Raw genomic sequence first — 26,451 nt, 5'->3', positions numbered from 1 at the left:
AAAAAAGCAGAGCTAGCATTCCAATAAGCCCTAGGAAGCCTAGCGAGCTTTCACGGGGTACACTCCAGGGGCAGATAGTGGGTATGATGGTATAGTTCTCCACAGAAGAAAATATGTAGAACAGTCTTCTGATTGGTGGGAATTGTTTGCCAAAGGCAATCTTGAACTATTTCACAGCTAGCCTGGGGTTATGTAATCAATGGTCTTTCATCACGGCAGAAAGTGCCAAAGCAACCAAAATTCCAAGTTCAACTGGATTTACTTGCATTTACTTACTTTACATGATGTGCCTACAAATATACAACTATCAATCATAGGTCCTAGGAATGTAGCGCTTTTGCAGTATGTATCTAGAGTTACTGGCAATTGGTTCATGACATTATTGGGTTCAGGACATTCCAGAATTGCCCTAGATGCCAAGGTGTCAATTATGTACTTGGTATGAGTGTTGGGCAGAAACATCACCTCTATTGAAAGCTCAAAAGGCATTCAGAAAATATTGATGAATGCTAATACTAACTTAATTGTGGAAGTGTTAGGTGTTCATCATAGGAAAACCTTCATTACCATGAATACTTTTCTCTCAGTCCTGCCTCTAGATTGATGAGAAAGAATGATCTACAATAAATTCAATTCATGCTTCCCCCAGATACAGGGCTAAAGGTGAGACAGCAGCATTTTAGTCACATTAAAAATGTCCCTGGTTTGCTTCTGCCTCCCTCTGCTATAAAGGCTAGATATGAGTTTGCATAGCAAGTAGCTAAACTAAAACTCTCCGATTCTTCTGAAAGATGGATAGAAGGTTTAACCAGTAAAAATATAATGCACAAAAGGTAAGTTCATTTTTAGTGCCTTTCAGCCTGCTTAGTTGGTGTAAAGAATGCACTACTGAAAGATAGTAAGGGCAGGGAACTTAAAATCTTACTATCAGAAACATGAAATTGTCACCGAAATTTGATTTAAAAACTCACAGAATTGTTGGCATAACAGTGACTTACAGCTTATTCATCAGAGCAAGTTAGCAGAAACCCAAATGCTATTCTCAGATATCCATTATTTTCTCAGATATTGACTTGCGTGTTTTTACATTCCCAATGAAATTTTTTAAAAGCAACATATGTAGTTGTCAAGCAAGCTAAATTGGTAGCCAAATGAACCCAATGACGTGAGGCTGCATTACATTTTGTAAATCCTAAGTCATATTCAACTTGTTCTATATACTGAGTTCCTTATTCCTGTTAGGAAAGGAAGTTGAAAGTTTAGACTTGTCCAGATTTCAGCTTTGAGGATTCCTCTATCACATGAGGCTTGGGGTGGTCTGTGTTTGTTTCAGCTTAAGAGCCATAGCAAAGATGCTTGGGGGTGTTGAAATCAACAGCTACATTGCGGAGAAGCAAGGACAGAACTCGCAGGTGTCCAGAAGGAGAGTGAGCTGTGGGAGAGAGTCTGGGAATGGGCAGCGATGGAGGAAAGGAGAAACGTTGAGGACCCCTCACCTCCCTTGTACTTTGTTTCTTCAAGCCTAACGTTGTGTAATCTATTGTGTTGTCTTGCTTATCCAGGACGAAAAATGGATCTCTAATGAATACAATCATATCTGTAAGCTACAGATTTTACCATCAAAAATATGATTTATTAGTAAAGCTGCCCACATGACACTGAATTTACTGGCCTTCATATTAATCATATAAAATAGCGATGGGAGTTATAGTAGGCTGATTCTGAGATGGCTCCCTGTGATCTCATCGGAAGAGAGATGTTTATTATGATATGGCAAAAGCCTAGTGCTAATGTGGTCTGCAGTTATGCTGAAAACGGAAGATATACCTGATAGACTTGGCTACATGGCTAAGGAGATTTCTGGGCAGTGGGGAAGATACTGTTTTTCTCTTGCTGCTTATAGCATGATAGAAGAGCCATAAAGTGAGGGAAGAATAAAACAGGAGAGCATAAGGTCAAAAAAAAGATACATTAAGAGACATCTGGCTTTAACTCCAATGTGTAAAGTTCTTAAAAGTCATTGCTTCCACTCTTACCACAAGAAGAACCTGAGTGAACTGAAAATCAGTGACAATTCGTGTATCCAAATGAGAATGAAGTTCCTACAGCAAACAGCCACCCAGAAATCTGCAAAGATAGATGAATTAGGGGAGTCACAGCTGAGATCTGTTTACCTGGTGCAGAAACCACTAGAAACAAACTCTTGGTAGCACTTCAATGGTAATGCTGATGATTTTCCGGAGCGCTAGTGTGGAGTCGCGTGAGAGTGATAAACTCCTGGGGTCACACTCTTGGAATCCCACACAGTTGTGGATTTTACCTCCAGAAGCCCCACCAAGCTCTCACAGTAAATAGTTGAGAAAATGCCATCATGGTCCTGTGGGGCGCATGGAAGAGAAGTTATTGTGAAATATACCCAGAATATTCTCCATAACAAAGATCTACCCTCCAGCGAGGGGTAAAACCTTTAGCAGAGACTTATCCCACTTGGGGTAAGGTCACTTTTCACACTCTGGACACCAGTATCCTTCCTGTTCCTTGTAAGGGGAGAAGCAAAGCTAAGAAATGCTTGTAAGGGACATAGACCCCCTAAAAGACTGTGATGTAATCATAAGAGTATAGAATACTTCCCCTATGCCAACCTTCTCACCACACTAACAGGGCTCCAATGTAACTGTGGATTACACCTAAAAGAGCCAGAAAACACAGACTCTCTGTGGAGGAGTATATAAGGATGCCCAAAGTCAAGAGTGGAGACAAAATAAGGATACTAGAGGAATTCGAAGCCACCGCTACCTACATCTACAGCAAACATATATAGCTTGATTCTCAGCCAGATTAATAATAACAACAAAAAATGCTCACTAAAGGCCTGTTTGCCTCACTGATTACTATTCAATACATTATGTATGGGTTTTAATGGAAAATTTTAAGGTATCCCAAAAGGCAAGAAAAAACAAGTCAGAAAGACAAAGCAAGCATCAGAACCAGACTCAGATTTGACACAAATTTGGAAATTATCAGACAGAGAATTTAAAATAACTATGTTTTAGATTTTAAAGACTCTAATGGAGGAAATAGTCAACATGCAAAAATAGATGTGTAAGAAGAGTGATGGCAACTCTAGGAAACAATCAAAAGGAAATGCTAGAAATAATAAAAATCACTGACATAAATAAAGAATGTCTTCAATAGGTTCATCAACAGAACAAGTTTGAGGAAAGAATGAGTAAGCTTGAAGATAAGTCAACAGAAATAATTTCGAAAGTATAATATACATCTATTTGGAATACCAGAAGGAGAAGAACAAGAAACTAAAGAAATATTTGAAGTAACACTGTCAGAGGATTTTCCCAAATTAACCACAGCAAATCACAAGTCAAGAAGTACAGAGAACAGTAAACAGGAGAAATACCAAAACAATTATACACAAACTTCAGAAAACCAAAGACAAAAAGAAAATCTTCAAAGGCGTCAGAGAAAAAGTAACCTGACTTACAGCAAAACAGGACAAGAATTAAATTAGACTTCCCATCAGAAACACAGAAGCAAGAAGACTGGAGTGAAGTATTTAAATGCTAAAATAAAGAAAAAAAATACAAACTTGAGAAATAAAGACTTCCTCAGACAAATGCTGAGGGAAATAATCAACATCAGACCTTCCCTGTAAGAAAATATTAAAAGAAGTTCCTCACAGAAAAGGAAGGTGATAAAGGTCAGAAACTCAAATCTGCGTAACAAAGGAAGAGTGCCAAAGAAGGAATAAATAAAGGTAAAAGAAATTTTTTTTCTTTTCTTATTCTTAATTGATCTAAAAATAACTATTTGAAGTAATAATACGATGATGGTATCATATGATTAATGAAGTGAATGACAGCAATGACGGTGGCATAGTGTCATTTAAAGGTGGAGTTAGATTACTTAAAATGTATGTTGGAAACTCAGGCTACCATTACAATATTTTTATTTTTATTTTTATTTTGAGTTGCAGTCTCACTCTGTCACCCAGGCTGGAGTGCAGTGATATGATCACGGCTCACTGCAAGCTCCTCCTCCTGGGTTCAAGTGATTCTCCTGCCTCAGCCTCCCATGTAGCTGGGATTACAGGCACCTGTCATCATGCCTGGCTAAGTTTTGTATTTTTATAGAGATGGGGTTTCACCATGTTGGCTAGGCTGGCCTTGAACTCCTGACCTCAGGTGATCCGCCTGCCTCAGCCTCCCAAAGTGCTGGGATTATAGGCATGAGTCACTGTGCCTGGCCTTAAAATATTTTTTAAATATGTATAATTAATATGCTAAAAAAGAAGATAAAATTGTGCAAAATGTCCTATTAAAATCAGAAAAGGCAGAAAAGTAGGAAAAGTAAAAAATAAAGAACAAATATAGCAAATAGAAAACAGTTGAAATATGGTGGATATTAACCTAATAATATCAATAGTCATTTTAAATCTAAACAGTGTAAAGAAGCCAATTTGAAGACAAAGGTGTTCATAGTGGTAAAAAAAAATCCAACTATATTTAATCTACAGGAAACTCATTAGAAATATAGAGACATAGGTCAAAAGTAAAGGTTTTAAGAAATATAAATCTTGTTAACACTAATTTTTAAAATTGCATAGAACTTTATTAGTTGTGAACAAAGAAGATAGCAGAGCAAGAAAAATTATAAGGGAAAAGAGGTGCGTTACATAATGATAAAGGGATCAATTCTCAAAAAAGACAACAATCTTAAACATTTATTCACCTAACGACAGAGCAAAAACACCTAAAAATGATGCAAAAGCTGATGGAACTAAAGGGAGAAATATACAAATTCACCATTGCAGTTGGAGACTTCAAACTTCTTTTTCAGTAATTCATAGCTCAGCAGGTAGAAAATCAGTGAATACAGTTGACTTGAGGAACACTATCAATCAATATGATATAATTGACATTTATATAATAAAATACTACCTACAAACAGCATAACATATGTTCTTCCCAAGCTTCTATAGAACATACAGCAAGATAGGTCACATTCTGGGCCATAAAACACACAGGAACAAATGTAGAACAATAAAAATTATAGGAAATATATTATCAGGTCACAGTGGAATTAAACTAGAAATCGGGAACAGAAAAGTAGCTAGACAATCCAAATATTTGGAGATTGTCTTAACTGGTTTAGTGTAGCTATAAAGGAATACAGGAAGCTGGATAATTTATGAAGAAAAGAGGTTTATTTGGCTCACAGTTCTATAGGCTATACGAGATGTATCGTGCCACCATTTTCCTGGAGCCCTTCAGGAAGCTTCCACTCATGGCAGAAGGTGAAGGGCAGCCAGCATGTTCAGTGATCACGTGGTGAGAGAGAAGGCAAGAGAGAGAAGAGGGAGGGGTCAGGCTCTATTTAACAACCAGCTTTTGTGGGAACCAATGGAGTGAGAACGTGCTCATCCACCCACCAAGGGAGGGCATTACTCTATTCAGGAGAGATCCACCTCCAAGACCCAAATGCCTCCCATGAAGCCCCATCTCCAACACTGGGATCAAATTTGAGCATGAGATTTTGAGGCAACAATCATTTAACCTGTAGCAGAGATTAAATAACACAATTCTAAATATCGCATGATCTAAATAAGTAGGCTCAAGAGAAATGTAAATATTTTGAATTAAAGAAAAATGAAAATGCAATTTATCAAAATTTGTAGGATGCAATGAAAGCAGTGCTTAGACAGAAATTAATAGTATTACTGAATATATAAGAGAAGAAGAAAGATCCAAAGTTGATCATTTGAAGTTATAGAAGAAAAGCATAAAAAAATTAGAGCAGAAATTGATAATATCTAAAACAGGAAAACAATTGAGAAAATCAAAGAAATGAAATGCTGTTCTTTAAAAAATCAATAAAATTGATTGATAAATCTCTAGTTAAGGTAACCAAGAAAAAAATAAATGTACTACAAATTGACAATATCAGAAATGAAAACAGGGTCATAGCTACTGATGCTATGGACATAAAAAGAAATATGCAAAAATACTAGAAACAACTCTGCATGCCCACAAATTTGATGGCTGAGATCAGTGGTCCCCAGCATTTTTGACACTAGGGACTGGTTTTGTGGAAGATAATTTTTCCCTGCACAGGAGGGTGGTGCGGTGGGAAGGTTTTGGGATGAAACTGTTCCACCTCAGATCATCATGCATTGGTTAGGTTCTTATAAGGGGCATGCAACCTAGATCCCTTGCATGCAGGCAGTTCACAATAGGGCTTGCGCTCCTATGAGAATTTGATGGGAGGCGGAGCTCAGGCGGTAATGCTCACTCACCCACTACTCACCTCCTGCTGTGTGGCCCTTTTACTAACAGGCCATGGATTGGTACCTGTCCATTGCCCAAGGGTTGAGGACCTCTGGCTTAGATGAAATGCACCAATTCCATGAAATAGACCGACTTGTACAAGAAGAAATGGATTATCTTGACAGGTGTATTTGTATTAAAGACACTGAACATAACTAATAACCTTCCAAAAAGAAAACAGCAGGCCCAAATGGTTTCATTAGAAATTTTGTTTTTGTTTCTTTTTTTCTTTCTTTTTTTTGAGATGGAGTCTTGCCCTGTGACCCAGACTGGAGTGCAATGGTGCAATCACAGCTCACTGCAAGCTCCGCCTCCCAGGTTCAAGTGATTCTCCTGCCTCAGCCTCCCGAGTAGCTGAGATTATAGGCACCCATCATCACTCCTGGCTTATTTTTGTATTTTTAGTAGAGACCGGGTTTTGCCATGTTGGTCAGGCTGGTCTCGAACTCCTGACCTCAAGTGATCCACCCGCCTCAGCCTCCCAAAGTGCTGGGATTATAGGCGTCAGCCACCATGCCTGGCCTCATTAGAAAATTCTGCCAAGTATTTTAAAAAGACTGAACCAAATCCTCTATAATATCTTCCAGATAATAAAAACAGAAAGAGCAGCAAGTGGAATTTATTCTAGGAATGTATGACTGGTTTAACATTTAAAAATTAATCACTCTAAGGCTGGGCATAGTGGCTCACGCCTGTTATCCCAGCACTTTGGGAGGCTGAGGCAGGTGGATTACCTGAGGTTGGAGTTTGAGACAAGCCTGGCCAACATGTTGAAACCCTGTCTCTACTAAAAATACAAAAAAAAAAAAAATTAGCTGTGTGTCGTGGTGCACGCCTGTAGTCCCAGCTACTCACGAGGCTGAGTCAGGAGAATTGTTTGAACGTGGGAGGCGGAGGTTGCAGTGAGCTGAGATCTCACCACTGCACTCCAGCCTGGGTGACAGAGTGAAACTCAATCTCAAAAATAAAAAAAGATTCACTCTAATACGCTACATCAACAAGTTAGAGAAAACAAAATATATCATCATACCAATAGATGTGGAGAAAGCATTTGATAAAAACCAGCACCCATTAATGATAAAAACTTTCAGAAAATTAGGAATAGAGGGGGACTTCCACAACTTGGTAAAGAACATCTACAAAAACCTACAGCTAACATGACAGCTAATGGCCAGACACTGGATGCTTTCCCTTTAAGACAAAGAGCAAGACAAGTTGCTTCTTCTCACCACTCCTATTCAACATCATACAGGAATTTCTAGCTTGTGCAATAAAACAGGAAAATGAACAAATATATAACAGATTGGAAGGAAGAATAAAAACTGTCTTTTTTTTTAAGCAGATAACATGACTGTCTATCAAGAAAGTTCCAAAGATTCTACTTTGAAAAAGTCAACAAAATGGGCATTCTGAAAATAATTCGTAGTATAACAAATTTACAGGATACACAATCATGTATATATAGTATTATATGAATACATAGTTTGTATTGTTACTATATGTATAATTTGCACCATTACTATATATACAGTAGTATAGCAAAGTTACAGGATACACACTGTCTCTCTCTCTATATATATACAAATATATATATTTGTATTGTTACTATATATAGTATTATACATAAATTTTGTATTATTATATGTTTGCATAATTTGTATGTTACTATGTATTTTTAAATTTTTTTATTGTTGCTGTAGTAAACTACCATAGGACTAGTGTTTTAAAACAGAATGAATTCATTGTTACAGTTACAGAAGTCAGAAGCCCAAATACAGTCTGCCTGAACCAAAGCCAGGGTCAGCAAGGTTCCTTTCCACTGCTTTTGCCAACTTCTAGAGGCCACCTGTATTCCTTGGTTCATGGCCCCTCTCTTCATCATCAAATGATCAGCATAGCTTTATGACATTGGCAGCTCTGATTTTGCTCTTTTGCCTTCCTCTTATGTAGACCCTTGTAATTACATTGGGTACACCCAGATAACCCCAAATAATCTCCCTATCTCAAGATTCTTAATGTAATTATATTGGGAAAGTCCCTTTTGTCATATAAGATAACATAGCAACAGATTCCAAGGATTAGTATGTGAGTTTCTTTTGAGGGGCTATAATTAACCCTACCACAATATGGAAATGTCTATTGTTTTTCTATATACCAGAAATAAGACATTAGGATGTGAAATTAAAAACATAACACCACTTACGGTATCACCAAAAATAAAATAACTAGGCATACATATGGACAAATGTGAACAGGAACTATGTGCAGAAAACTATAAAACTCAGGTGAAAGAAATCAAAGTAAAGCTCAATATCGAGAATGCTAGTCCATGTTCATGAATGGGAACACTCAGTAATATTAAGATGTCAATTATCCCAGACTTTGTCTACAGATTTACTGGAATTACAATTCAAATATCTGCAAGTCCTTTCGTAGATATCAACAAACAGAAGCTAAAATATAAGGGAAGGACAAAGACCTTCCTAGAATTGGCCTAGAATAGTCCATACACTACTGAAGAAGAACAAAGTTGAGCCCTTTTATTACCAAATTTCAAGACTCACTATAAAGCTATAATAATCAAGACAGCATATATTTAAAAGAATAGGTAGATAGGTCAATGAAACAGAATTGAGAGCCCAGAAATTAATCTATGCAGTCTGCTGATCTTTAACAAAGGAACAAAGGCAAGTCAATGAAAAAAAAAAGTCTTTTCAAAAATGGGGCTGGAATAATTGGACATACATATACCAAAAAAAAAATAAACCCAGACACAAACCTTATACCTTTCATGAAAATTAACTGAAAATGTATCAGGGCCCTAATTATAAAATACAAAATGATAAAACTTCTAGAAGTAAACATAAGAGAAAATCTAGGGTTTTGCGATAAAGTTTTTGATAGAACAGCAAAATCATGATCCATGAAAGAAAAAATTCATACGTTGTACAATATTTTAAAATTAAAAACATCTACTCTCTGAAAGATACTTTTAAAAGAATCATGGATGGAGCTGGAGGACATTATGCTAAGTGAAATAAGCCAGGTACCAAAAAACAAATATTGTATAATCTCATTTATATGTGGAATCTAAAAGAAATTGATCTCATAGAAACAGAGTGAAAAAAGGTAGTTACTGGGGCTAAAAACAAAGGAGAGAAATGGGAAAGGAGAAGATATGGATCAAAGGGTACCAAGTCTCCCTTAGACTGGAGAAATAAAGTTAAGTGATCTATTGCACTGCATGATGGCCACACCTGATAATAACATGTTGCATATTTCAAAATCACTAAAAGAATAGATTTTTAACATTCTCAACACACACACAAAATGTTAAGTTGGTGAGATGATGAATGTGTTAATTAGCTTGATTAAATCTTTCTACAATGTATATATATGGAAGTCAAAACATCACATTTTAACCCATAAATATACACAATTTGCTAATTTAAATAAAAGCAAGGGGAAGCATCGAAAGATAAGCCACAGACCAGAAAATATTTGCAAAATACAAATTTGCTTAATTACTTGTACCCAAAATATATATTTAATAAACAACTCTTAAAACTCAACAATAAGAAAACAACTCCAATATAAAATCAAAAAAATATCTGAACAGACACCTCACCAAAGCAGATACACAGATGGTAAATAAACATAAGAAGAGTTGCTGAACATCACTGGTGGCTAGGGATTTTCAAATTAAAACGGCAATGAGGCGGGGCCTGGTGGTTCACGCCTGTAATCCCAGCACTTTGGGAGGCCAAGGCAGATGGATCACTTGAGGTCAGGAGTTTGAGAACAGCCTGGCCAACATGGTGAAATCCTGTCTCTACTAAAAATACAAAAAATTAGCCGGACGTGGTGGTGCGTGCCCGTAGCCCCAGCTACTCAGGAGGCTAAGGCAGGAGAATCACTTGAACCCAGGAGGCAGAGGTTGCAGTGAGCTGAGATTGTACCACTGCACTCCAGTCTAGGTGACAAGAGCAAAACTCCATCTCAAAACAAACAAACAACAACAACAACAACAAAAAGCAATGAGGTACTATTACACACTAATTAGAAAGGCGAAAATACAAAAACAAACTGGAGATACCAACGACTGGGGAGGAAGCAGAGCAATAGGAGCTCTCACTCATTGTTTATGGGAATGCGAAATGACACGGTCAACTTTGGAAGGCAGTTTAATGGTTTCCTAAAAAGCTAAACATACTCTCACCATATGATCCAGCAATCACTTTCCTAGATATCTACCCAAAGGAGTTGAAACCTTACATCCACACAAAAAATCTACATGCAAAAGTTTACAGAAGGCTGATTCACAACCACTAAAAACTAGAAGTAACCAAGATGTTCTACAATATGTGAATGGATAGGGAAAGTGTGGTGTAGCCATAGAATGAAATACTATTTAGTAATAAAAGGAAATGAGCTATTAAGCCAGAAAAGAGATGGATGAATCTTAAATGCATGTTGTTAACTGAAGGAAGCCCATCTGAAAAGACTGCATACTGTATGATTTCCATTATATGACATTCTGAAAATGGCAAAAACAGTGATCATAAAAATCACCATTTTCAGGGGTTGGGGAGTGAATAGGTGAAGCTCAGAACTTTTAGGGTGGTGAAACTATTTTGTATGACACAATGTGGATACATTACACTGAGGATAAAAAGTAAATCTTGATGTATGTAAATTTAAAATCGTATTTAGGAGGTCAGGGAATCCTAGAATGGAATGCAGAATGTGACAAAACCAACTTTATTAAAAATGCATTACACAACCTCACTGAAGAGGGAAGGGAAAAGGTGCTGACATAAGCAACTTTGGAAATGAGTTGAGTCTGTAAGACACAGTCAAAAGAAACTGTACACAGCACTGCCACTGCATTCTAGTTAATAACACTGTTTCCCACTGGCTACAAGTTAAACATTCTGATACCACTGTACATATAGAGTAGAACTGAACAACGAATTGGATGGTTGGTGGAAGGCAGGAGCCAGATTTACCACTGTTGGAGTGGGCATTTACAGATAAGTAAGGGAAAAGGGCTGGAATGATTCGTGTGGCAATGGATTAGAGTTGTAGACATTAGTATGAATATTTGGCTGAATATAGACATACACCATTAAATATAGAAATATTTATAGATATTTGTGTATGACCTGGATTAGTACATACAAATACATTACCATTCTCTGTCAGCTAGAGGACTCAGAAACAGTATCACAGTAGCAATGAGCACTAGTAATGCCCAGACATTCGTTTCTAATACCATTGTCTAATAAAAATAATCAGGGCTCCTTGGAGAAGTGGCTGATTCTAGTGACAGGAAATGTACAAGGTGAGCCTGAGGCACCTTGTAGTGCCATAAAGGAAATATTCCAATCGCATGCTCGTGCAGGCACACACACACACACACACACACACACTAATGGGGGTGTGGCCAAAGGTGCACAGAGCCACTGAAGATCACCCAGTGGCCAAAGCTGGCATAATGTGAGCAAAAATAAATAAGAGTAGTATTGAATTATAACCCAAAATATCATACAAATATTCATAAACCCATGCTTTATAGTTAAATAATAAATAAATGAATGGGTGAGAAGAGACAGGTCTCCAGTGGAGCAGAATGTTAAAAATGTATGCAAACGCTCTGCCCTCAAGGAGGTGGAACACAACTCCTCACTCCTTCAGTGTAGGCTGCATGTAGACGCCTCCTTACAAAGAGTTCAGTATGCAAATGAGAAAGGATAATAGTAATTTTACTGTGGAGAAACTTGACAAATACTCCCTCAGGCCAGGAAATCCCAACCTTTGCCTGGCTGGATTTCAGAATTGCTTTAGAGCAGCAACTCCTTTGTGCCTCCAGTTCTCTCTTTATGGAACAGGTGTGCCTACACCTGTTATCTAATGTCCATCCCACCATTGTATGTTGAATACATGTGAGAAACTATCTTATCTCTTAACTTTTACATATCTAAACATGGAGGAAAGCTATACACAGGAAGTACACCAGAGGAGCCTCCTTCACACATGAAACTGTTTCTGATGATAGAATTCTAGACTTTGAGCTGATGCTGTAATGGAATGACTTTTGGCGATCTTGAAAGAAAGTGAGTGTATTTCACATGGGGAGAAACACAAATCATTGGAGGCCAGAGGGCTGATTGTGGAAGGCTGCTCCTGACAAGGCTTCCAACAATCCCATCCACCTGGCATTCACATTCTTGCAAAATCTCCTCCACTTGAGTGTGAGATGAACCTAGTGACTTGCATCTAATCAATTGAATAAAGCATAAGTGGTGAACTGTCACTTCCAAGATCAGGTTATACATGATTGTGATTTCCATCTTGCTTGTACTCTCTGGCTCTTCTTGAGTGCTTGCCCTGATGACACTGGCTGGTGACACTCACATGGCAAGAAAATGAAAGTATCCTCTGACCAGTGGCAACAAAGAACTGCAGCCCTCTCTCTAGAGGCCTTTGAGGAACTGAATTCTGCCAAGAGCCACACGAGTTAACTTAGAAGCAGATCCTTCCCTAGTAGAGCCTTCTGATGAGACTACAGCCCCAGATGAAAAATTCAGTGCTGTCTAGTGAGATACCCTGAAGCAGAGGACAGAGCTAAGCCATGCCTGGATTCAAGATCCTCAGAAACTCTGAGACAATAGATGTACTTTGTTTAAAACCTTCATGTTTTCAAATTATGGATGGTCCCCAACTTATCGTACTTTGATTTACAATTTTTTGACTTTATAATGGATTTATCATGCTGTAACTCGTTAGTTCAGGAACATCTGGACTTATGATGGGTTTATCATGTTGTAACTCCATTGTAAATCAAGTAGCATCTCTATTTGCTATGCAATAATAGATACCTAAGGAGTTTAAAAATTGTATTAACGTCTTGGGAAATGATTTGGCAGTTTCTAAAAACAAACAAACAAACAAACAAAAAAACAACCCTGCATCTACCTTAGGATCTAATAATTCCACTTCCACATATCAATACATGATAAATGAAAGTGTGAGTTCACAAAGAAAAACCCTGTACATAAACATTTAAAGCAGCTTGATCCATAAATAGTCAAAAACTAGAATTAACACATGTAATCATTTGTAAGAGAATGGATAAATTAATAATGGTACATTCATACAATAGAATATTATTTAACAATAAAAAATGAACTGCTGAGACATGCAAAAACATGATGGACCTCATAAACATTGCATTCAGTGAGGGAGTTCATAATGCATGACTTCATTTATTTGAAATTCTAGAATAAGCAAAGCTAGTCTATGGTGATAAAATCCAAACAGTTGTTGATTATGGGGGTAGTTTATCGGGAAGAAACATCCTTTGGGGGGTGATGGCAATGCTACCTGTCTTAACAGGGGTATGGATTATACAAATATACATAACTGTCAAAACTGATCTGTTCATTTTACTATACATTATACCACATTTTTTTTAAAAAAGGAGGTGGCATAAAAGAAAGCAAAGGAAAACATAGTGAAACCCCAAATTCACAATGCAGGAAATTTCAGGAAGGAAACTATTCGTGCCATGGAAGAAAAAATTGCTGTTATTTTACTAAATCATAACTGATTATGTCAAAGTCAAACATATTGTCACATAAGTGACATAAAATCAATTAGACATCAACAGCATCTTTCTTATCTTTTTCTGTGCAAAGTGTTCAAGCTTGATTAATGAAATGTCTTTCCTAACGCGAGGGTGAGTCATCAAGCTCGAGGTCATGATGAGCTCCTCTCAGGGCCACTGCTCAGCCTGCTCCCTTCAATCCATCTCAAGGGCCCTCTCTTCCACTATAATGGAGCTCACAGTCAAAGTGGGAGAAGGAAAATACGCAACTAATCACAGATAAATGCATGAGTAGTTGTTAGCCAGAAAATTGGAATTGAGCAATAGTGTCTGTAAATTAATGTGAAGTGCTAGCAATTGTTGCAGGCAGTTGGTAGTAACAGCTGATGAACACCTACTACTATGCGAAGCACCTGCTGCACATTAGTATTTCTGAGCCTCAGTTTCCTCACGTGGAAAGGTGCAGCTATAACACCGACCTTACAAATGTAAGAATACATGAGAGAAATAATTTGCCCAAGGATGTGCACTAGGAGGCGGCAAAGCCAAGATTCCAACCAGCATCTGCATCCACAGCCAAGCTCTGCATTACGCTGATCTCCAAGCTGAGCCTTCATATTCATCTCAGGAGTTGCTTTTGAATGTCTTCAGCAGCCAAAAGCAACCAAACACAATCATTTGTTTTACAAAATGGGGATTATTCCAACTTGGAGTTGGGAACATTAAAGAAATGACCATGAATATCAGCAAATAACGGAAGAACTAAAATAAATCTCCCTTTTACTTTTAAATGGACAATGTAAGGGGATGTACTTTTTTTTTTTTTTTTTTTTGGAGACGGAGTCTCTCTCTGTCGCCCAGGCTGGAGTGCAGTGGTGCCATCTCGGCTCACTGCAAGATCCGCCTCCCGGGTTCACGCCATTCTCTCGCCTCAGCCTCCCGAGTAGCTAGGACTACCGGCACCCGCCACCACGCCTGGCTAATTTTGTTTTTGTATTTTTAGTAGAGACGGGGTTTCACTGTGTTAGCCAGGATGGTCTCAATCTCCTGACCTCGTGATCCGCCCTCCTCGGCCTCCCAAAGTGCTGGGATTACAGGCGTGAGCCACCGTGCCCGGCCAAGGGGATGTACTTCTGTTACCAAGCCAACGCACTTGAGGAAGAAAGTGCAGCTCTGGTCCTCATAAATTAGTCTAACTTCTTCCTTCAATTTATACAAGCGAAAACCAAGATTTTGGGATGGTGAAATAGAAACCAAATTATGTGGTTTGATTCCCATTCAGAATATTCAAACTCAACTATCTCTGCCTGGATAAAATTTAACATTTTGTCAAATAATATGGCTGTATCCTAACGTGCCCTTGGTCCCCTGTTCAGACTTGTGATCCTAGAATGTTGCAATGCAGTCTTCATGAAGCAGCTGCTCTTTTTTGACTGATTTTTCCTGGTTCCCTGGGGTCAATTTCTTTTCACCTGTGTCTAAATGCCGACTAATTAAATCATGACTTCACAGGTGTCAAAAGAAAAAGAAGGAAACAAAGAAAAAGAAAGAAAGAAAAAACTCTTGGGAAGCTGCAGAGACTTCTATTGCAGAAAGGAATGGATGTACTCTGTTGCCCTTCCCCAAATACCGCCCTGGTCAAGCCAATTGGGCCGCCAACCAATGGCACCGACCGGGCCTCCGCGCGCAGCGCCTGCGCAACTGACAGAGCGCTCGCATCCCTCAGCTGTAGCTCGTGCAGCCTGTGCTAACGAACCCGGGCCTCCGCGCGCAGCGCCTGCTCAGCTGACAGAGTGCTCGCATCCCTCCGCTGTAGCTTGTGCAGCCTGGGCTAACGAGCCCGGGTGCCGTCCCAGCTCCTCCTCCGCCCACTCCACTGTCTCTCTTTCGCCTGTGCAGTGGTTCCTGGCAAAACCTCTTATGCCACCTCCCGACCATCCCGGGAAGATTTGGCGGCTGGAGCCCTGCGCAGGAGCTGTAGGCAAGAGTGGGCGCCAGTCCCTCCTTAACCCCTGCTGGGTGGGTGGGGTGCCGGAGTCCGCACTGATGACCGCTCCAGCCTGAGCTTTTGAGGGTGAGGGGGGTGTGGAAAGATCCGCCCTGGAGCGGAGCGCGCACCCGTGGGCTCCTTGCAGCGGTGGCTCTGCCCTGGTGGCGCGAGGGCGTGAGTGCGCGCGACTCCGTGGCTTTCGCGGGTTTCCCCACCCCTTGCGCAGGAAAGAGCCTAGTCCTGCGTCCCCCTGGCTCTCCCCACACACACCTCCTTGGAGCTCCTTTTGGGTTTGCTCCCGCTTCTGGTCTTGAGCGTCCTGAACTGTTTCCCGGGGAGGCAGCACTGGGCAGAGCGCCCTCGGAGCCGCTGGCGCCGGCCCGGCTTCCCTCCGGGGTCCCAGCAGCTGCTTCTCCTTCTCCAGCTCTGGGCTGCGGATTTTACCGCCCCTGCACAGAAGCCTGCAGCGTGGAGGCTCCCCTCGCGCTCGCCCAGACTCGGCTGCAGAAGGAGGACCCACCTCGCGTCTCCCCCGAGGCGCGCACCTCTGTCGCCACCCTCCACGCGCCTAGGAAGTTTTGAAGGTAGAGAATCTGGGCCCCTCAACTTCCTCTGGACATGAATCAAACCGCAGGAGTCTCCAATAGCGTCAGGTGTCCCCCGGGGAAAGGCCACAAGGTAAGGGACCCGCGACGGAGGGGGCTTGTGCGGGGGCGTGGGGCGCAGATGGAGGCTACAGTTGGCCGGCGAGTGGAGACTCCGGCAGGTTTGTGGAGGGAGTGTGAGCAGCCGCTGGTGCGTCTGCATCCCTTGCAGGGGTCGGTGACTGAGGATGGTTGGCGGATCGCGGGGGTTGAGAGAACGTGTGCTGTTTTGGAGACCCGCGGCCAGCAGCAGGGCTCTGCCCGTGCATCCGCTCCCGCCGGCCACCCTGGGGCCAGAGATTCTACCCTGCTTTGCGGCTGGGCTGGGAGGTGCAGCTGTTTCCCATGATTGCGAGGCTTTCGGGAGAAGAGGTCGGCGTTGGGAGGCAGAGCCCCTCCCCCTTTCACAATCAGACCCCCCTGGGCCGGAGCTTGCAGAGGAGCTCTTTCCCGGGAAGCGCGCGCGGGGCTCTCCCGCAGGCGCTGGCGCTGGCTGCTGTCACGGACACGTGCTTCATTAACTTTAATGGAGCGATGCGTGCCTGGAATTATTTCCAGGAAATTAGTGACGTTCAGAGAAAGGGGAGTGGGCGGCGGCCTAAGGAATTCTGGCAGAACCTCACTAGCAGCCCAGAGTGTGAGGGACTTGGGAAACGTTTACTCCCACGCGCAAAAAACCCAGATCGCCAGCGAGGTTCCGGATTTCGCACGGATCCTGTGGGGCCCGGCCACCCTTGGCCATGCTCAATACGCCTCACCTGTCTGCCATTCCGCTTAGGTTATGATGAATTAGCGAGGAAATTCCTTACCCGGGTTACATAGGGAAGCCGCACAGCAATGCATGTAACAATGAACTTTAAAATATTTTCGAATATTTATATATATTTTTAAACCGAAAAAAGGCGAGCACTGTGGAGCTTAGTCCTTGATATGCAGACTGAATTTATGCTTTACTCTGTCATCTTATTTTCGACACCTATTTTTGTGTGTACACTTTATGTAAGGGCATATATGTTTATTAGCTCTTATTGGAAAAATATTCCCATTAAAATCTACTTTTTGGGGTTTGGGGCATGTATTAGCCCACAATATCAACTCCAAACACTATCTACTTGTTCGGAGTTGAAGTGAGTAATGATATTGGATTCACTTGGCAGATAAAGGAATTCTTGTTCTGTTTGAGTTGTGTAAGATGAGGATTTAAGGTTGAATGCTTTTATTCAACTGAGTAAGTAATATCAAGCATTTTCTTCTATCAGATCATGATGAAATATTTGAATCAGCAAGTCATTTCTCTGATCTCTGTTCTCACTATGATTTGAGTAGTTATATGTTTCACATTTACATTACTTAATATCTACAGGAAATGTATTTTAATACAGAGTAGTTGATATAAAATTTTTCAATTAAAAATAAAGTTTCACCCATCAGTGATAATATAGTAAAGACATCTGTGGAGTTCAGAAGATCACTCAGGAATTTTCTTTAAGAAATGTCTTTGGCTCCAGTATTAAAGTGGCTTCTTGGAAGAATTGGACTGTAGAGTATTGCCACCAATAAAACTTTCTGGAAAGTGTTGGAACACACACCAACAATTTAAAAGGTACTAGGAAACCTGTTAATCATGAGTTAGGGATCACCTTACATACCTATCAGGTGTCCAACAAATACTTGCTCCAATGAATCATATTAATTCAATAGTCATCAATCATCCATTTAATAAACATGGTAAACCCCTATTAAGTTCCAATAATATGAGAACGGAGAGCCCCAATATGAACTTAGACATTGCCTTCACTGTCCAACATGCAGTTCTAGTCATACCCTATCCTTCGTTCTTTAAAATCTTTGATGGCCTAAAGTGAGATGATGGTGAAATCCATTAGCTAGAAGGAAAAAAAATATTCAGTTCCTTTTCTCAAAGAAGAACACACTTAAGTTGTTTGCCTGTAAAGTTTGCAGCTTTGGAGTTTGTCTTGTAGGTTGCTGTGGTGCGATAACATGAGAGACTGAAATGATTGGAGGTGACGTGTTGGTGAAAGTTCTGTAGTGGATGAGGGATGAGCTGGTAGCAGGAGTCAACAGTCAACACTGGGAAGTGCTGGATGGACCATGTGACATTTAGGTCACAGTATTTTTCCAATAAAATATAAAACTCAACAATGTCACTTTAGTAGATGTTTTGGAACAGTTGTTTTTCCATCGTATATATAGCATATACAACTTTGGTGGAAGGAAAGGCATCAGCCTCTTAGGAAAATATTCCAGCTGGACTCACTTTTGTTTGGTCTCATTCATTTACTGATTACTGGTGTAGCAATTTACATTTGGCAAATTCTTATCATTTGTTCTTGTGCAGATATTTCTTGAGCAACATTGGTTGTCTCTTTTAGATGGTTATTCACCTTTTAGATGTGTTAGCCTTCTTTTAGATGTGTTATTTATTGCTAGGTTCATTCTTGCCTATTGAAGCCCTAGAATTTGGAAAGAAGAGGTCCTTGTTGCAGCCTCCTTTCTCCTGAGCATGGGGGCACCTGACCACCTGCTAACAGCTGCTGAGGATCACAGGGTAATCCACCACACTGTTGGCCCCAGTAGAGGCAGGAGCCACTGGTCCTGAGAGGAAACCTCCTGAAGTGATAGTCCTCTGGAATTGGCTCCTGGAAACTTGTAAGTGGTATTCATTCTTGAGCAAAGAATACAAACTTAAGTTTTACAGAAGATGTAAACTACCAACATAAGACTGTTCAACTTTAGCTTTGGAAGATGGCACTCACCTTCTGAGCAGAAAGTAAGGACACCCAGTTGAGTAGTTAACTCCAGCCAAAGTAGGGCCTCTCCTTTCAGCCTCAGGTTTGAAGAGAAAGCAAAGGTTTGGATTGAGTTTCTTTGCTTAGAGCTTTTCTGAAAGGGAAATTTCCTTGTATCAGTATGTATTACATTAGACATCAAGACAAGTATTATCAGTGCTTCAGTCTCTGGAAGCAGCAGACATAGCTGTCCAAAGCTTGGACTTTGGGATCCTAAGGTACCAGTGTCATTTTGGATAAGTTGCTTAACCTCCATGCCTAAGTTTTATAGGACCTTCATGGTAAGAGTTTCATGAGGATTCAATAAACTAATCCATGTGTGGGGCTCGCAGCAGGACCTGCCACACAAGATGAGGCATTACTTTACCTTTGAGCACCCAAATCAGGGAGGACAAGGCAACTTCACTTTAAAACCCTTTTTATTAAGGGGGGGCATGTGCTTTATAAATATTTGTACCACAGCCTCTTTTTTTTTTTTTTTTTTTTTTGAGACCGAGTCTCGCTCTGTTGCCAGGCTAGAGTGCAGTGGCATGATCTTGGCTCACTGCATCCTCCACCTCCCAGGTTCAAGCGAATCTCCTGCCTCAGTCTCCTAAGTAGCTAGGATTACAGGTGCGCACCACCACACCCAGGTAATTTTTGTATTTTTAGTAGAGATGGGGTTTGCCATGTTGTCAGGCTGGTCTCAAACTCCTGGCCTAAAGCAATCCACCCACCTGGGCCTCCCAAATTGCTGGGATTACAGGCATGAGCCACCATGCCCGGCCAACAGCCTCTTTTTACATGGTCGCCTCTCATAGGCACACAGCTCCTCAGGAGCAGGTCCCAGAGGGTATGAGTAGGATGGGATAATTGTTAGAGTATGGGCTTTGCAGTGAGACAAATGGTAACTTGGTAAAGATCACACAAATAGAACTGGGCATGGCATGGTGGTGTGTGCCTGAGGTCCTATCTACTCAGGAGGCTAGTGTGAGAAGATCATTGAAGCTGGAATCCAGTCTCGGCAACACAGTAAGATGGCATCTCTAACCCTCACCCCCCCAAACCCCAGAAAAAAAATCACACAAGTAGAAAGTAACAAATGCAGGACATAATTTCATTTATTTTTACACATCTGGAAAAGGGGAATATAATGTATGCATTATCTCATATAATTGTTAAGAAAATCCCCATGCAACAGTTTGCATATAGTAAGCATTTATTACATGACAAAGCTTCACATCAAGCATGGATATAGGTCCTGGAAATAATTCTTTGTATTACTTATATTATAATTTGAGACCACATTTTATCTAAAATTCTTCGCTCTATCTGATGTTGTAATTGTTTCTATTTCATATCTGTTTTCTCTTTTCTCTGCTTTCAAGAGTATCTCCTTATCTTTGATTTTCCATGTTTGGTGACTTGTATGTGACTAGCCATGGGTTCTTTTATATTTATCCTGCTAGGAGTTCACTAAGCATCTTGAATCTTTAATTCTTTCACCATATTTGGGGATTTTGTACCATTATTTTCTAAAATATTTTTACATTTTATTCTTTCTTGGGATGACAATTGTATATATATTACACAATATACAGATTACATATTGTGGCCTACAAATGCATATAGCATTTACACCATTTGATAATTAGGATCAATATAACAGATTCCATGAGCACTTTTTCCAGCTTGTAAGATTCCTTTCCTAGCCATTTTTGCCAACAAGGAATCTAGCTCCACCAGGTCCGAAAAAACTCTCAATTCAGAAACATACTTAAAGAGTAATCGTTTTGTCTGAGGGTAGAGATCAAAAGTCTCTGCTTCCTATTTGTGAAGGTGGATATTTAACATTCTAGTTTTCGTTCTCATTCCACCTTTGTCTCCAAAGCCAAAAGGGATGAGTTATTAGTCCATGAACCTTAACGGATTCTTTGCAGTGAAGAGTAGATGCAAAACTTTGGCTCTGTGGATTTCAATCTGAACTCAACTAGCGAAATCCCTTCAGGATCAAGGACTCACTTGGTGCCTCTCTGATGAATGCAGTGATTAATAATCGTAATATCTCCTGTTTACCCATTTGCGCTCCTAGAATGTGGCAAGAAGTCAATCCTTATTCATCATTTGGCACCATTTTCTGGTGAGGAACATCGTATTCTACCAATGAATTAGTAAAATGTTGGTGTTTCTTCTCAAGGTTTTCATGCTGTGAAAAAGCTGATGAAGCGTTTGCATTTTGAAGTTGCTTATGATCCATGAAGAGTGTCAGCCTCTACCCACAGGAGTTTGCTGACTTTTGCCAGCTCTAGGTATTATACTTTGTGGAAATTTAATAGCCTTCTTACCTTCTACTTCTAGTGTTTATTTTACCACAAGGACAGGGATAGCAAAGCTTGTATGTCTGTCATTTTCCTTTTAGGACATTAAAAAAAAGGATTCATCAACTAAAACCATTTTGATTCAATAGAAATGCATTTTTGTGTGTGTGTGAAATACTACTCATGAATCCCACCTACATTTTTACTTTGATTTCATCCTTAAAGGATATATTTTCCTGGATGTGAAATTCTGAGTTGACAGGATTTTTACTTCTTTTTCAGCACTTTAAAGATGGCATTCCACTGAGTTCTAGAATGAGTTTTTTCTACTGAGAAGTGAAGTCATTTGATTCATAGTTCCCTGTATGTACTGTATTATTTTTCTTTGTCTGCATTTAAGATTTTTCTTTGGTTTTCAATATTTCAATACTATGTGCCTAGGCATGATTTTCTTCATATTTATTACCGTAGTGGGTGCAAAGATCACCTTGAATCTTTAAATGCACCATCTTTGGGAATTTGGTGGCCATTATCTTGTCAAACTTTTTTTCGGTCCTATTCTTAATTTGTTGAGATGACAATTATGTATGTTTTATACAGCTTGTATTGCTTTACAGGTCTCTGAGGCTCATCATTTTTCCAAGATACTTTTCTCTCTCTTTTTCAGATTTAATTTCTGTGGTTCCATCTTCACATTTAATGAGTCTCTCCTCTGTGTTCTGCATTCTGTGGTTTGTGTGCTTAGCTCCGGATATTGCATTTTCAAATTCTAAAATGTCCACTTAGTTCTTTCTCCATAATTTCTATTTTCTGCTTGGATTTTTTTTTTAATTCATCGTGAGTATCTTTGCTGTTTAATAAATGAGGAGTCTTCTTATAATACTCACTTTAAAACTCTTGTATGATAATTCTAAGATCTGAGCCTTTTTAGAATTGGTCTGTGTTGACTGTATTTTCTTCTCGAAATTGGACCACAGTTTAAAATGTCCTTGTATGTTGAGTGATTTTGAATTATATCTTGGGCATCATGCATGTTGTGGAAACTCTGCATTCTGTTTTGTTTCTCTGATGATTTGTTTTTCATTTTAATGAACACTTAAGTTGGATGGCAACTCAAATACAAGTTTTGTTCTTTTATCCTCTTGTAGCCCATTCAGCACCTGCATGACTCAGGGGACAACTAGAGATTTGGAGGCTGCCTAGTTTTCTTAATTCTGGAATCCCTTTTCACTTTCCAAGTGAGTCCTCTTCAAGACTTTAAATCTTTGTGAAGCTTTCTTGTTGACCTTCATTCAGTCTCTTTTTTATTTTCTGTCAGTTCTTTCTCTACTCTTCTTTCATTTTCCCAGTGTTACATTTTCCAAAACTCACATTTTGATAAACTATCACTTGTCAAATCTGAAAAATCTGAAGGTTTTCATGCCCTCCCTTTTTTGTCTTCTCATAAGAAGCAAAACCTACTTTAATGCTCTCCCTTTGCCAAAATACCTCCTGTCTCCTTTTCTATTCTTTCCTGCCCCTTTTGGTTTAGATCCATAGAACTTCCCCCTCCTGGGGCATTTCATCCTATTTCCAAGCTTTTCCTCAGTCTACCCTGCTTAGGAATTGAGCAGCCTCCTCCTCCTCTTCATGGCTTAAAGAATTTCCCTCCTGGATTTTAGCACTGATTCCCTTTCTGTGCTTTCCACTTTCCAAGTGAGTCCTCTTCAAGACTTTATATCTTTGTGAAGCTTTGTTATTGACCTTCACTCGGTCTCTTTTTTATTTTCTCTTCTCTTTCTGTAGGAAGCCCTCCCTCTAAATGATTAGATCAGCCACTGACTCACATGCTATGGGACACGGCAAACTCATGCAAGGCTTATGGCGTTTCACCAGTTGCTGCCATAACAGCAGGTCCTTTTCCTGCCCCTTTTCTTTTCTCACACACTTGGCTTCAGAACCACCATCTACGGACATGAGTATATCACAGAACCAGAGTCCTGCTAAGAAGGGAATTTTTTTTTAATAACTCATGGTTGCAGGTACCATTCTCCAGCTTGATTTTGGACTTGAATCAGACCCTCCCACCTACTCTGATCCCTACACCTCCCTGTTCCTGAGCCTGTAGTTCTTTCTGAATTCCCAGGTTCCCTCATCCTGACCATTGGTATCTGTCGTTTTCCGCATAGTGTCTAGTTCCTCCTATGCTGGAGAATCTTTCCTCCCTAATATAACATATTTAAAATTAGGATCTAACTTTAGAGGTAATTTCATTTAGTCCTCTCATTTCAAAAAAACTGAGATCCAACAAAACGCAGTTAATGAGAGAGCCAGGGCTCAAACCCCCACTGCCTGATTCTAGGTTTTGGCACATTCCATTATACGAGGCTGTTTTGTGGTTCATCTTCTCCATCTGAGCACGCAGTGAAGGGCCACGTCTGATAGACACTTGGGCATCATGAAGGTTAGTGAGTCAGCCTGAAGGACACTTCACTAACACTTACTGTTAGCAAGGGCATGTCTAGTTCATAGCTTTTCTTATCCACCATTGCTCTTCATTCTGAAAAGAAAGCTTAGTTGTCTAATTGGTAATTTCTGGAAGAAATAAGAAAGAGTACCCGTGTAAATATAAATAAATAAATTCTTTTTATCACCCAAAACTTAAATCATCCCCAAGTATTTCAGAAAGTTTAATATAATGGATAGAACATAAATTACTTTTATGACTTCCAGGATATTACTGAAAATCTATTTATGTTATTTTGGCTGTACATTTTATTGATTTTTAAAATTTTAATTGTCCTCATTTTATCAGTAAAATACATAAAATGAATCTAAGCTCATACATAAGTTAAGTTTCCAGGAATAGAGGGCAGTAAATGAGTAGTAATTGTTTTTTCTGGTTTTATTTGTTGGATTTTTTTTAAGTCAAAAGCTATACCTCAAATGCAGTATTTCAATTATCTTACACCTTGTACCTCATGAAGGAAATACAGTGATTGGAATTTTATAGGACCCTCAAATCTAATATTTTTATTACAGTCCCAGCAATATGGATTTAGTCAAAAGAGATGGAGGAAGTTATGTAATTTCTTGTGCATGCCCTCCCTCATCTTTAGGGCTTTAGAAAGTTTGTATTATTTTCCTATTATGGAGACATAATGCGTGTGTTCTTTCAGTGTCTGTATTTTCCTTTTTATGAAAATTTCAAATGCAATATTAAGAGATCATAAGGCATTTAGGCATTATGAGACATTTTAAAATTACATCTGACAAAATGTGCGCACAGCAGAACAAGTTCATATTTTTCATTTTGTTTTTCATAAACCAAAAAAGCTGACAATTCACTGGGGCCTCGTGGAAGCTTCTTAACTGTGTGACTTCATACAGAAAAGCTCATCCAGTGGCGGATGGTTTACTGAGGTAGAGTGGAAGGAGGGAAACAGGGAATCAGTAGACTCGATCTTAGCATTGGTTGAGTGGGGCACCTGTTTTGTGTCAGATGGGTGGGCACCGCTCTCTGGGCCTTTGTTCACCTGTGTGAAAGCTGAGGACATTCAACCAGCCTTCAGGGTCACGTCAAGCTCCAACTTTACAATATTCCAAGCCTAGAAAGAACCATGGGCCGGGCACGGTGGTTCACACATGTAATCCTAGCACTTTGGGAGGCCGAGGTAGGTGGATCATTTGAGTCCACGAGTTCAAGATGAGCTTGGCCAACATGGCGAAACCCCATCTCTACTAAAATACAAAAATTAGCCAGGCACGGTGGTGCATGCCTGTAGTCCCAACTACTCTGGAGGCTGAGGCAGGAGACTCGCTTGAACCCAGGAGGTAGAGGTTGCAGTGAGCCAAGATCGTGCCACTGCACTCCAGCCTGGGTGACAGAGTGAGATGTTGTCTCAAAAAATGTAAAGAAGAAAGAAAGAACCATAGGCAGAGTGGTTGCTATTATTAAGGCATCCATTGGCATAGATATCAAAAACTATCCCATAGTAAAACATACTTAATGGAGAACCTAGGCCAGTAGATGTCCTTTAGACTTCAGTGTAAAAATTATGACCTCCAGCAAGTCCTTTAGGGAAAGGGTGCCTTATAGTTGCTAGGCTAGTCTTTTCAGGGACTCTTAATTGGTGTTTGTCATATTTAGTGAGTAAGTACTAAACTCATTGCATAAAGTTATAAATTATTGAAGTCAGCTAAGTCAAGAGATGATGTCTTAAAAGCAGGACAAAAGAAGATTATTACCTCTTTTGTTCTTGAAAAAGATATTGCAAACACTGGATACCATGTTTAATAAGTACATTGAGGTATAGTTGACTGTGCATATTTAGAATGTACGGTTTAATAAGTATTGACGTGTGCACATGTGCATACCCGTGAAAACGCCACAGTCAAGGCAATGAGCATATGTGCCATTCCCAGAAGGTGCCTCATGCTCCCTTGTGATCTGTTTCTCCCTAACAATTCCACTACCTTTTTCTATCCATAAGGAAAACCAATCTTTTTTTTCTGTTACTATATATTACTTTCCATTTTCTAACATTTTAGATAATGGAATTATTAAAGTAGGTGGTCTTTTATAGTCTGACAACTTTCACTAAGTATAATTATGTTGAGATTTATTCATGTTGCAGCATGTATCAATAGTTATTTATTTGTTGCCAAGTAATACTTGATTGTATGCCTATACCATGGTTTGTGTATCTATTCACATGTTGATGGACGTCTGTGTTACTTCAAATTTTGGGCTATTACCAAAAAAGCTTTTATAAACATTT

The 26,451-nt window shown here is 39.8% G+C and overlaps 1 protein-coding gene across 1 annotated transcript in view; it reads left to right on the top strand.

Moving 5' to 3' along the window:
* Positions 1-26,451, top strand: part of ACTR3C (actin related protein 3C) — a 326,821-nt gene that overhangs the window by 63,149 nt on the left and 237,221 nt on the right. The window contains exon 8 of the mRNA XM_034965220.3: positions 1,563-3,462. Coding sequence (XP_034821111.2) covers positions 1,563-1,631 — 69 coding nt within the window. The 3' untranslated portion in view covers positions 1,632-3,462. Of the gene's footprint in view, positions 1-1,562 lie in introns of the transcript that reaches the window.

This window comes from Pan paniscus, chromosome 6 (genome assembly GCF_029289425.2).
Source record: "Pan paniscus chromosome 6, NHGRI_mPanPan1-v2.0_pri, whole genome shotgun sequence".
Classification (NCBI taxonomy): domain Eukaryota; kingdom Metazoa; phylum Chordata; class Mammalia; order Primates; family Hominidae; genus Pan; species Pan paniscus.
Note: the sequence above shows the minus strand (reverse complement) of the source record. Positions and strands in the feature narration are given on the sequence as shown.